The sequence below is a fragment of the Gymnodraco acuticeps genome, unplaced genomic scaffold (genome assembly GCF_902827175.1).
Source record: "Gymnodraco acuticeps unplaced genomic scaffold, fGymAcu1.1, whole genome shotgun sequence".
Classification (NCBI taxonomy): Eukaryota; Metazoa; Chordata; class Actinopteri; order Perciformes; family Bathydraconidae; genus Gymnodraco; species Gymnodraco acuticeps.
In genome coordinates this window covers 1,522,495-1,534,679 of record NW_022992313.1, presented here as the reverse complement: position 1 = coordinate 1,534,679, position 12,185 = coordinate 1,522,495, and the positions used below count along the sequence as shown (strand labels likewise).

Sequence of the window (12,185 nt, the reverse complement as noted above, 5' to 3'; positions counted from 1 at the left end):
GAAAAGAGAGAGGGTTTTATTTTCTGACGCTGCGTGAGTTCCCTGACACACCGGGGACACATCTTTATGTATACAATACATCAAAAAGTGCATTTTGCATGATAGGTCCCCTTTAAGATTGGCTTTTATCAATTTTTGCAAATATATTCTTCATTTGATTTATGGTATTATTTTACATGTTTCTCTAAATTCTTCCTTCTGCCAATGGCTTCGCAGTTTCTCATCCCTCCTCTTTCTTTGTGAGTACGGATGGGTCAATGTGTCCGTGGAGGACCGCACATTTCCCACAGTGCCACACCTGTCAGATAAGAACAGGACACTGAGGCTACAATTTGCACGGGCGCACCAAAATTGGGCAATAAAAGATTGGAGAAATGTTGCCTGGTCTGATGAGTCTCAATTTCTGTGGCGACATTCGGACGGTAGGGTCAGAATTTGTGGTAAACAACATGAAAGCACGAAGAATAAAGGCAGTTCTGAAGGCAGAAGGGGGTCCAACCCGGTACTAGCAAGTTCTACCCAATAAAGTGTCCGGTGAGTGTAAGCATCTACTGTACATAGCTTATACCAAGACTGGGGGAGATAAGACAGACTTCATAAGCTATAAATCGATAAAGATTTCATTCTGGACAACAAACTGTTTAGGTTTATATCTGAGAGACTAATATAAGACATCCCAACTAGAGCCTTTAAAACGCTAGATAGAAAGACAGTTTGCGAACAATGGGAAAAGGAAAACCAGAACCCTCACTAAACAACTCGCATCACAAAGACCCATTGGTTCAGATGCTAAATGGAACAATTGATCAGTTCAAAAGGAGAAATGTTGATGTGGTGTAATGTGTCATGTTTCAGACTCACGGATATTGTCCTCCAGTCTCCTTCCAGAAAGTTCCTGAGCGGGGTGAGAAAGCTGATGGCAGACGTCTGGAGGAAGTCCCTCTCTGCAGCTCCTAATCTTCTTTCACATTCCCCCACCTCCATCAAAGTACTCCCTGCAAGAACAGACTTCATCCAATCACCACAAAGTCCTTATTTCAAACGTCCTCTCCTCCCAGGCGTTCAGTCTGCAGCGTCTGTGTTTTGCTCTAGTCTAAGCTAAAGCCTCGCTATAAGCCGAGTGCTGCAAATGCTTTGTGTCGACTTCTTGACACTACTAAAAAACTTGCACAAATGAATAAAATAAAAAATAATGTGTATGTTTATTTTTTTACTTCTGCTGAACCAATATGGAATCAGAAGATTCAAAGTAAAGAAAACACGAGTGTATATGTCATCATAATAAACACCAGGGTTGCGTTCCGATAATCCAAAAATCAGCTCCTAAATTCTAACCCTATCTCCTATTCCTTGACCTCTGAGTGAAAGGTCACGGGGTTAAGGGATAGTGGATAGGAGAATTCAAAAGGACTTAGGAGAAGAGACCGCGGTACTTTAGAGAATCCGACTGCACTTTCACTATCCGACGTGTTTATGATGCGCCAGCGGACGTCATGAATGTGCGTCTGCTGCTGTGGGGAAACCATGGAAACTACAGTTTTCTATACAGCGGACTACAACATGGATGTTTAATAAGAACGAGGGACTACTGTAAACTCATCTAGAGACTCTGCACCGTGCTCTGATGCTGTTGCTTTATGCTTTATGAACGTGGACAACAGAGAAACATATTCTTCAGGACCAAAGTTGGAATTGAAATAAAAAAGGAAAGTGAAACTTATGCTCGTCACCCTCTCCCTCCGGTCCACATTAATACAAATGATCCCAATACGTATGATTGTATGAAAAGATCTTAAAATCAATACAAATGTATTTATTATAAACGTTAGTCCTTAACATCTATCACTGTGTATATCACCATTCAAACATCTTTTAAAAGTTGAACAAACCCACACAGCTCAGTAAAGACTGTGAGATGTTGACTTTATTTGATCATTTCAGTAAAAACTAACGTTCATATTTCTCTTTTTGATTATAATACTGATGAACGTTCAAAACAAAGCAATTTGGCAACTTACCACATACGTTTTAAAATGCTTAATAAGCACCGTAACTTTCATGATATCATTTATCCGTCATAATCGGTTGTTTCCGTGAACGGCCGACTGTTGTGACGGCAAATGCTGCGGCTGCAATGCATTGTGGGGCAGCATTTTTTCCTCTCCTTTCGGTTAGGGAGGTCCAGTGGTTCCTAAGCTAAAGGAGGTTATAAAGGAAGTTTGAAACCTCCTTTCCTATCATCTAGAGAATTGGAACGGCACTTATCAAAAAATAAAGGGAAACTTGAACCCAGCGTTAAATTGTGGTGTTTTTGAGTATCAAATTCCTCACTGATGAAGTCTGTCTGTCTTTTCTTTAGCCAAGAGAAGGGTTGCATTCCAATAGTCCATTTAGCTTAGGAACCTTCCTAACGGAGTGAAATGACCCGGAAGTACGTCACTGGCAGCCCGTCATAACTGTTGCATTTTTTCTAAAAAGATCAAGGAGTCAATTATTTGGCTCTGCATATTGTGAAGACCAGAGTTGGGCAAGTTACTTCCAAAATGTAATATATTACATATTACTGTCTTTTGAAAGTAATAAGTTATATTACAATATTACTGTCTCTGAAATGTAATGAGTTACACTACTTTAGTTACTTTGTAGTTACTTTCACCAAAATAACCTCAAAAGAATGGCTAGGTATTTTGAATGCTGAAATGTGGTTTAGTGCAGCTCATTATACATCCAGTGAAGGGCGATGTGGTATAGCATAACAACTGTGTAGGCCCTTAAGGCTACTAACAACTTGTATTACACGGCTTAGTTGAATACTCGATTCTGATTGTAACTTCTTAACATGTGACACGTTGTTAATACAGCAGTACAGACCACTGTCAAGGACTATGATGAAGGTTGCTAAGGAGGATCCAGAAAGAGAAAGGAAAAGAGGTTAAAAGACGGAGCGCTGGACGTCAGATAAATCACCAGAAGAAGGCAGAGAGGAAGTAAACAATAACAGGACACAGAATGGGCTCTGTAGTGTGTTTTAGTATATGGCCGTGTACAGGCCCGGTTCCAGAACAAAATGACTCAGGGTGCCTCTGAGATTACAGGGGGCCCAGCAGTAGCAGGTTTACATGAGCAATAGTGGCCGGCAACAGCAATGACAAATAGCATTGATGGTCCCAATGAACAGATTATGGCCTTTGTTATGTTTTGAAACCAAGCAAGTGAGAACATTTCAAGTGAGTTAAAAGTGCAATCCTGAAATATCTCATATAGTCCAAAGTGGACTGTGGCAAGGAAAAGCACAACAGCTTCAAAGCTGTACTGATAAAACAAATGAGAACATATTGTAAATCAAGGCAAATATGATTTGAACCAGCTCATGGTTTGAAATGACAAACATTGAAAAGCAAAAGTATTATTAAAACCATGTACTAAACATCACTTTGGTCCCATCATATACTCTGGGAAGAGAATATTTACTGTGCTTGAAAACTGGATCACATCATCATGTGAGGTTGACTTTGTGACCTGGAGAACATTTCAGCTGCAACATTAGCTCGTTGATAAGCTTGGGATATGAGATCTTTTTGTAGCCATTCGTGGTGAAGGCATCTGTGCTATTGTATGCATTATGTTTGACCCAACATTTCTACAGGCATGGCAGAATATGGCACTATTTCACATGAATATTCTAGCCCTTGTCTATTTGTATACCACGAGCTGCAAGATGACCGCCTAACCCCACTGTACAGGCGGGTACTTGTTTAGATATACCTGGGCAGTCGCTGTTTTGCCGTGGTATCCTGGCACCTGCGGGCCGCAGAGGGGCGGCGTAGTTTGGGGAGACGAAGACTGCTGCTCCGGGGGCGAGGGCGGAGTCAGGCGGGAGTAAGCTAGTGTCCACAACGGAGGGTCACGTGATGTCCCCATCTGACCTGTTGCTACTGTCTGCAGTAGATGCAGTGTTGCTGGCGTTTAGTGATGGTTGCTTTAACCATGTTCGTATAAATGATTATCCACAGATGTGTGTCACTGCTGTGGAAGCACTTTGGAATGATGCACGCGCAGCGGAGCAGGTCACGCGCACCTGACACCATTTGTTGTTTGTATTTTTTGCTCCGTTCTCTTTTTTGAATAGAGGGTGCATAACATTCAACTGCCCGAAGATCCCGACGCCTGAAGGGTAAACACCAGGTTCACTAATCTACCCGCACAATTTGTCTGGTGTCGGAATGTCTCGCTATGTTAGTACATTCTTAAAAAACAAAACACCATTTTGGGTTGAAATGTGTTGTAACTGCGTTACTGAGCATTGTAACGGGTAATATATTACCCACATTTCATTAGTAATGCGTTACATTACTTCGTTACAGCAAAAAGTAATATATTACTGTAACTCCGTTACTTTTGTAACGCGTTACACCCAACACTGCTGAAGACCAGAGTTGGGTGTAACGCGTTACTGTAATAATATTACTTTTGTCGGTAACGGAGTAGTGTGACGCGCTACTTTTATAATTCAGTAATCACACTACAGTTACTAACATTGCCCCGACACGCGTTACTTCGTTACTTACTAAAATCAGTCATAATCACAATGACAGACAAGAGGGGTTTCTGCCGCAGGTTTATATGTACGTATTTGCGCGATTTGCACATCCACATCTCCACGTGCAGTCAGTGCTGCATAAACATGGCTGAGTCAGCGATAACTTTCGAGGGGTGGAGGTATGCCCATTATCTTGAGTTCGTCTGAAGAATAGACAGGAATGTGACGGTGAGGTGCAAACTGTGTCCAGGCCAGAAGCTGTTATCCACTGCTGTAAACACCACGTCAAACCTCAACAAACACCTGCAAAGAATACATGCTAAGGTGAAGCTAATAGCTAAGGACCCCCGAACCCAGAGTGAGGATGTTGTGAGTGCGCCGCCGCCGACTCCGAAGCAGCAACAATTAGAATTTGGAGGACCGGTAACCAAAGCAGAGATGGACAGGCTTGTAGCATCCTTCATAGTAGAGGAAATGTTGCCCATGTGCCCATGGAATCACCATCGTTCAGAGACATACTCTACTTTATGTAGAGAGTAACAAAGTAGTGTAATATATTGCTTTTAAAAAAAAGCAATATGTAATATATTACTTTTTTTTTAGTAACGACCCCATCTCTGGTGAAGACATGCTCTTTTGAAATGATCAGAATTTGTAAAAACACACGAACCATGTTTCAGTGGCTCTTCCTACACATGAATAATAGAAAGCCTGCAGCCGAGTTACTGTGGCCTAACAATGACACGTAGAGAGCGCATGGATTCCTCTGTAATGAGTGTGAGCATTCTTCAAATGTTATTCATAAAATAGTAACCACATCAACCAATATAACAATCTCAAGACTGTTAGGTCAACAACAAGGGACGTCTTAGCATTGAGGCAACAGTCCTCACTTTAGCTGCAACCGTTAATCCAGTGAGCAGGTTCTAGCCTCTCAAATGTAAAAGTGTATAAATAACTTATGGTGTTTACCAGTAGGGAAATACCTGGGCAATTGTTCCATCTACAAATATTGCAAAACGATTTGTAAATAGCTCATTTAGGCGAAGCACCTACTCCCTATTTGGTAAATGTTTATATTTAAACTACGCCTTTATATTTGAGTGTGACATTTTCTGCAAGACAAAGAGTAATCCCACAGTCTGTTTGCAGAAAATACATCACATTCAGATGAAATGATGAGTGACAATAGTCAAATTCAGTTTTGCTCTAAAACTTGTATAGATCTAATTTCTGGATTGAGCTATGAATTTTGCCCGAGGTAGACATTCTGAGAGCAAAATGATCTTTAATTTGGCACAGCACGGATGAGGGCTGATCTATCTGCCTGACACACACAGTGGAGTGAACATGAGAGAGATGGATAGACCTTATACATAAAACACAGTTTTTCGTAAGTTAACACATTCTTCCTCACTTATTCTAAATAGAAAAAAGAAAGATCACTAAGAAATCAGAGGAGAATATCATCATAAAGCCTTTTAAACATTCATTTTGAAAGCTTTTGCTTTTTTATGAAACTAATGCTAAGAATTAGTTATAGAAAATATTTAAATTATTTATAAAATACTCCTAAACATGTTTAAAGGTCCCATGTCATGCTTTTCCGGTTATTACCCATCCCCTTGTGTGTTATGAAGGTTGTTCTGCATGTAAACGGTCTGCAGAGTCACAAACCCTCAAAGTGCACCCTGTAGCGAGTACAACTCTAACACAGAAAGACCTGTCTATGCTGCCCCAGAACGCCTCGTTGGACATTTCTCTTTTTCCATTGTTTGCTACCTGAGTATGATGACGTAACGATACCCAGGTCCAAATGGACCAATCCGTGGACACACACACACACTCACTCACTCACTGCGGATTTCTCAGCCTGAACACAGCCAGGCTGTGAGTGTGTGCTCAGGCTGAGTTCAGATGAGTTCCGCTGTGTCTCGCAGACCCCACGCAGAAACCAGGAAACGGCCCCAATAATCCAGCTTACACTGTCCGCTCCTCGCAGCAGCGAGCCCCGCAACGTCCCGCCCACACGGCACCCAGACCCTACGCACATACTTGCCAACCCTCCCGATTTTCGCGGGAGACTCCCGATTTCATTGCCCTCTCCCGGTTTCCTCCCGGGGTCATATTTGTCCCGCATTTCTCCCGATTTCTGACAAAATCAGATTTACTCAGGACTGTTTCCACTCGGACTTTAATACAGCTACACCATTGTTTGGTTTCCATGGTAGCGCGTCTCTTTAGTAGCGCGCGCAACTGACAGTCTGAGAGGGTGAGGAAGATAGTCACATAAAACAGAACAAGAATCTACAGGTCCAGCCCACACATATGCTCCATCAAGGATGGTACTACAGGCCGCAAGGCAGTGCACTTACCACTACAATAAGCATGTTAGTGTTAATCTAATACAGCTCCGGCGATGATCCACTAGCACCCCCCCCCCCCCCGCGTTGGTTTTGAAATGCTCCTGATTTCTGAGGTCTCAAGCTTGGCAAGTATGCCTACGCAGCATTCTCATCTGTTTGTCATTACTGGTGTCATTTTCTGGTTGGTAATACCATTGTAACACATAATCACTGATGTTCCGCTGTAACGGTGGTGGACTCATCAGAACAGAGTGGGCGAGCTGACCAATCAGAGCACAGTGGGCTCACAGGGAGAGGGGGGGGGGGGAGGGGGGGGGGCAGGAGCTCCAACAAGGCGTTTGGGACACATTTGTTGCCAATCTGCTACTGGTATATTGCAGGATAATTATTTTTCCATTAATAATACTGTGTTCATTTTGATGGTTAAATTGTAATATTTAAACCATGTTAGTTAGAAAGGTTTACATATGTTCCACTTAACCAATATCTGGACTTTGTTATTGGATGCATACTCACCATAAGGAGTTCCTGGACCAAACTCTTTTGCTGCGTCCTGCATGTAATGGCCCAGCAGCTCTGCATTGGTATTTCTGGAGGGGGCCTTCCTGTCCAACTTCTCATAGAGGAACTCTTCAATCCTGGCACCTACACAGAGAGCCAAGAAGAGCTTTCAGTTGCGGCACAGCCAGGAAAAAAGAAATGTTTGGATTTATACGTTTATTTACACTGATAAAAAAACCGATATATATATATCCAAAAAGAACACACTTAAGTGTAGTTAACTACTACTCACTGATGTATTGCACTCACTTCATTATGATAACATTTTAGCTTCTTGTTGCTCATACTTATTATTTTGTGGTTTATTTTTCACACATTTATAGTTGATTTTAAGCCAATAATATGAACCACCATAGACAACTCAGTAATTATTTAACATTAAATGTTAAATAATTACAGGGGTATTTGGTTAACATAACACAGTAGAACACGTATTTATTGTGTTCAGGGTCAATGAAGACAAATCAGAAGTAATAGGGGTAATTTTTGGACTTTTGTTAATTAGGTGTGCCTGCTGGATGTATGGATGGATAGCTAACATCAAAATGAATATGTAAACATGTGACTTATGGTAATAGTGTTCAGCCCCCTGTGCTTAGCTTGTGTATTCTTAAATTCCTGATCAAAGATGTACCAAACTATATGCTTAGTATATTGTAAACATGTATTTTGTAGCTTAAATTAGCTTTAGCCTCATCCTACCAACATACAGTGCATCCGGAAAGTATTCATACCCCTTAACTTTTTCACATTTTACAGCCTTATTTCAAAATTGTATTCACACCCTTTGCTATGACACTGAAAATTGAGCTCAGGTGCATCCCGTTTCCACTGATCATCCTTGAGATGTTTCTATAACTTGACTGGAGTCCACCTGTGGTCAATTCAATAGATTTGACATGACTTGGAAAGGAACACACCTGTCTATAAGGTCCCACAGTTGACAGTGCATATCAGAGCACACACCAAACCATGAGGTCCAAGGAATTGACTGTAGACCTCAGAGACAGGATTGTATCAAGGCACAGATCTGGGGAAGGGTACAGAAAGATGTCTGCAACATTGAAGGTCCCAACGAGCACAGTGGTCTCCAGCATTTGCAAATGGAGATGTTTGAAACCACCAGGGCTCTTCCTAGAGCTGGCCGCCCAAACCAAATTGAAACTCGGGGGAGATGGGCCTTAGTCAGAGAGGTGACCAAGAACCTGATGGTCAGTCTGACAGAGCTCCAGTGTTCCTCTGTGGAGATGGGAGAACCTTCCAGAAGGACAGCAAATCAGGCCTGTATGATAGAGTGGCCAGAAGGAAGCCACTCCTCAGCAAAAGGCACATGAAAGCCCACATGGAGCACCTAGAGCAGGGGTTCCCAACCTTTTTTCCCCAAGAGCCCCCCCAAATGACTCCTGTTGGAGTCAAATCATCTGAGGCCTGGCGATCTTTGGCGCCCCCCAGGTTGGGAACCACTGACCTAGAGGACTCTCAGACCATGAGAAAGCAAATATTCTGGTCTGATGAAACCACATTTGGCCTGAATGCCAAGCATCATGTCTGGTGGAACCCAGGCACCGCTCATCACCTTGCCAACAACATCCCTCCAGTGAAGCGTGGTGGTGGCAGCATCATGTCTGGTGGAACCCAGGCACCGCTCATCACCTTGCCAACAACATCCCTCCAGTGAAGCGTGGTGGTGGCAGCATCATGTCTGGAGGAACCCAGGCACCGCTCATCACCTTGCCAACAACATCCCTCCAGTGAAGCGTGGTGGTGGCAGCATCATGTCTGGTGGAACCCAGGCACCGCTCATCACCTTGCCAACAACATCCCTCCAGTGAAGCATGGTGGTGGCAGCATCATGTCTGGAGGAACCCAGGCACCGCTCATCACCTTGCCAACAACATCCCTCCAGTGAAGCATGGTGGTGGCAGCATCATGCTGTGGGGATGTTTTTCAGTGGCAGGAACTGGGAGACCAGTCAGGATCAAGCGAAAGATGAATGCAGCAATGTACAGAGAGATCCTTGATGAAAACCTGCTCCAGAGTGCTCTGGACCTCAGACTGGAGCGAAGGTTCACCCTTCAACAGGACAACGACCCTAAGCACACAGCCAAGATAACAAAGGAGTGGCTTCAGGACAAGTCTGTGAATGTCCTTGAGTGCCTCAGCCAGAGCCCAGACTTGACCCCGATTGAACATCTCTGGAGAGATCTGAAAATGGCTGTGCTCCCCATCCAAGCTGATGGAGCTTGAGACGATCTGCAAAGAACAATGGGAGGAACTGCCCAAAGATAGGTGTGCCAAGCGTGTAGCATCATGCTCAAGAAGACTTGAGGCTGTAATTGCTGCCAAAGGTGCTTCAACAAAGGATTGAGTAAAGTAAACTTATGTTTGTGATATTTGAGTGTTTTATTTTTAACTCATTTGTAAAAATTATTTTAAAACTTTTTTCACTTTGTCATTATGGGGTATTGTGTGTAGAATGTTGAGAAGACAAATGTAATCCAAATTGAAATAAGGCTGTAACATACAAAAATTAGGAAAAAGTGAAGGGGTATGAATACTTTCCGGATGCACTGTATATCAATTTCAAGCACTATGAGCAAAATGTTAACTTATTTCATTAACATTATTATTTATGCAATTGATGTTATCTGAAGGAACTATTATGATTATTATTTGGGGAAATAATAATAATCTCTTACAACATGACTGACGCATGGCAAACATTGGATTCATCTATTCAACTGTATCCATTAAAACTTGATACGCTGCAAATGAGTCTTTTTGACTGGGGTTCCCAAGGATCAAAATACATTGGTATTTAAAAAAGAAGCACTTATTAAAATAGTAACATGACATGAAGTAATTAGGAAACAATTGATACACAAAGTTATGAAATTATAGATACCATCAATATTTCTGTAACTCTCAACAAAGATGTACTGTAAGGTTTCTCTTATTGTGTCTACTGTCTGCACAGCAACTCTTATCTTAACAATATAGTCTTAAAAATGTTACGGTCTAATTAACCTCCAACTCAGCCCAAACAGTGTCCATCTCTTAAGATATAAATGTGATATGGGTGAGATGTGCATTAGACTTGAGAGGTACCAAAATACCTTCAAATGATCATGATCAGAGTTTACATAACCACACTTAAGTTTAGTTTGAAAGCAAATATCTGGGTCTTATGGTGGAGGTTCCATACAGGTCAGCTCTAAGGGCCCCTGTCTCCTGCGAGGTTCTTCTGCTTAATCAAAAACATTCTAAGAATCGCTCATATGGTTAACACGCAGCAAAACATGTGTTTTACTCAAAAGAGATGAGGTCATAAAGGGATTGATTTTTGACGGAATGCAACAGAGGTTTTTTTGCGTATTTAAGTTTGTAGGTGCTCAAATCTAAAATGCCCAAAACCAGGGATAAACATTTGTTCTTCTTTTTTATACTGTACAGACAGAATACCAGCATATCATGCTTTAGCTTTATAGCAAAGTAAAAGTGGGCTAAGGTTAAACCATTAAAAACCCCTTTGGTATAATGTATCAATACTAATGTCCTGTACAGCATATTCCGGTCAACAATCAGTGTGTGCCACTATCCTCATCCCTGAGCCTTCAACATGTATTTTGCAGCAAACCAATATCTGAATGGGTTTTGGTCATGTTAATCAATTACTAATTACTATGGCTAATAACTCAAAGACATGAGAGGTTTCCACAACACAGCACTAAAATAGGGAGGCAGAATACTTACCAGTGTGATCGACTGTAGCATGGAGAATCAAAAAGTAACATGTTAGAGTTCCCTATTCTCTAGCATGTCATTCCATATCACTGTTAACCCACAGTGTGAATAATAATATGCCTAGTGTTTGACCTCTTTGATTATAGGCGTTCTTACAAATAACCTGCCACTAACTTCTTGCACGATGTGTTGCAACTATGCTGACTGACAGGTGGTAAGAGGTGCCTACTTTGAGAATCATTTAAAGTTGTTTAAGGCTTGTCATTCGTTAGTGTGTATTGTGCATGTGCATGACAATGCACAAGCATGCAACGTAAGACACATTCCTGCCGTCGGTTTAAGATATTCTGCTGATCAACAGTTATCAGCCGTTGTGCACAGAGAGACAACACTGTTACAAAATGAAGGGAAAAAGACTGCGATAACATGGAGCTAAAAAATGATGAACATTTTGAATATTCAGAGCATTGGCCTTGAGATTTAATGAGAACAAATATTCAACACGTTTTTCATACCCAAGGGATACATAGTACATTTTGGTGAATTATAATATGAACCTAACTTTTATTTAAACTTTACCGTCAGCAACTTAAACAACTTAAACTGGACCTGTCCTGCAGGCATACGAGGGCAGCAAGACTCGGATCATCAGTGTTTACAGCACCTCAGAGCTATATATTAATACACAATAAGAAGATCCCTACCAGAAGCACTCTGCGTGTTGGACGAGTAAGACCTGATGACTAATCTGCCCTCACGTCATGTAGAACTACTACTACTGAAGTTAAACAACAGGTTTGCAGGGGGATCCATTTATGTGAAATAAATTACTTTTTGTTTGTCATTATAACATGTACACTGCAGAGGGCATGCAGACTATAACTTATTTCCCATAATAACTGCTAAACAAATCAATTATCTGACAATATAACTTCAGCAGAGTGTTAGTTCTGCTTGGAGATAATATGTAGCCT

General features: G+C 41.7%; 1 protein-coding gene and 1 long non-coding RNA gene across 9 annotated transcripts in view; both read right to left on the bottom strand.

Moving 5' to 3' along the window:
- LOC117541194 (endophilin-B2-like) overlaps positions 1-12,185 on the bottom strand; it is a 29,313-nt gene that overhangs the window by 16,148 nt on the left and 980 nt on the right. For 4 of the 8 annotated variants that reach the window (XM_034208336.1, XM_034208339.1, XM_034208337.1 and 1 more), the window contains exons 3-5: positions 11,221-11,232; positions 7,423-7,551; positions 862-995 (exon numbers count right to left, since the gene is read on the bottom strand). In XM_034208336.1, coding sequence (XP_034064227.1) covers positions 862-995; positions 7,423-7,551; positions 11,221-11,232 — 275 coding nt within the window. The remainder of the gene's footprint in view (positions 1-861; positions 996-7,422; positions 7,552-11,220; positions 11,233-12,185) is intronic. The other 4 variants (XM_034208338.1, XM_034208341.1, XM_034208343.1 and 1 more) reach the window with 1 other exon arrangement.
- Positions 7,768-8,582, bottom strand: LOC117541195. The gene is made up of 2 exons (XR_004568278.1): positions 8,434-8,582; positions 7,768-8,387 (listed from the first exon to the last, which is right to left on the bottom strand). It is a non-coding gene; the product is annotated as an uncharacterized LOC117541195 (long non-coding RNA).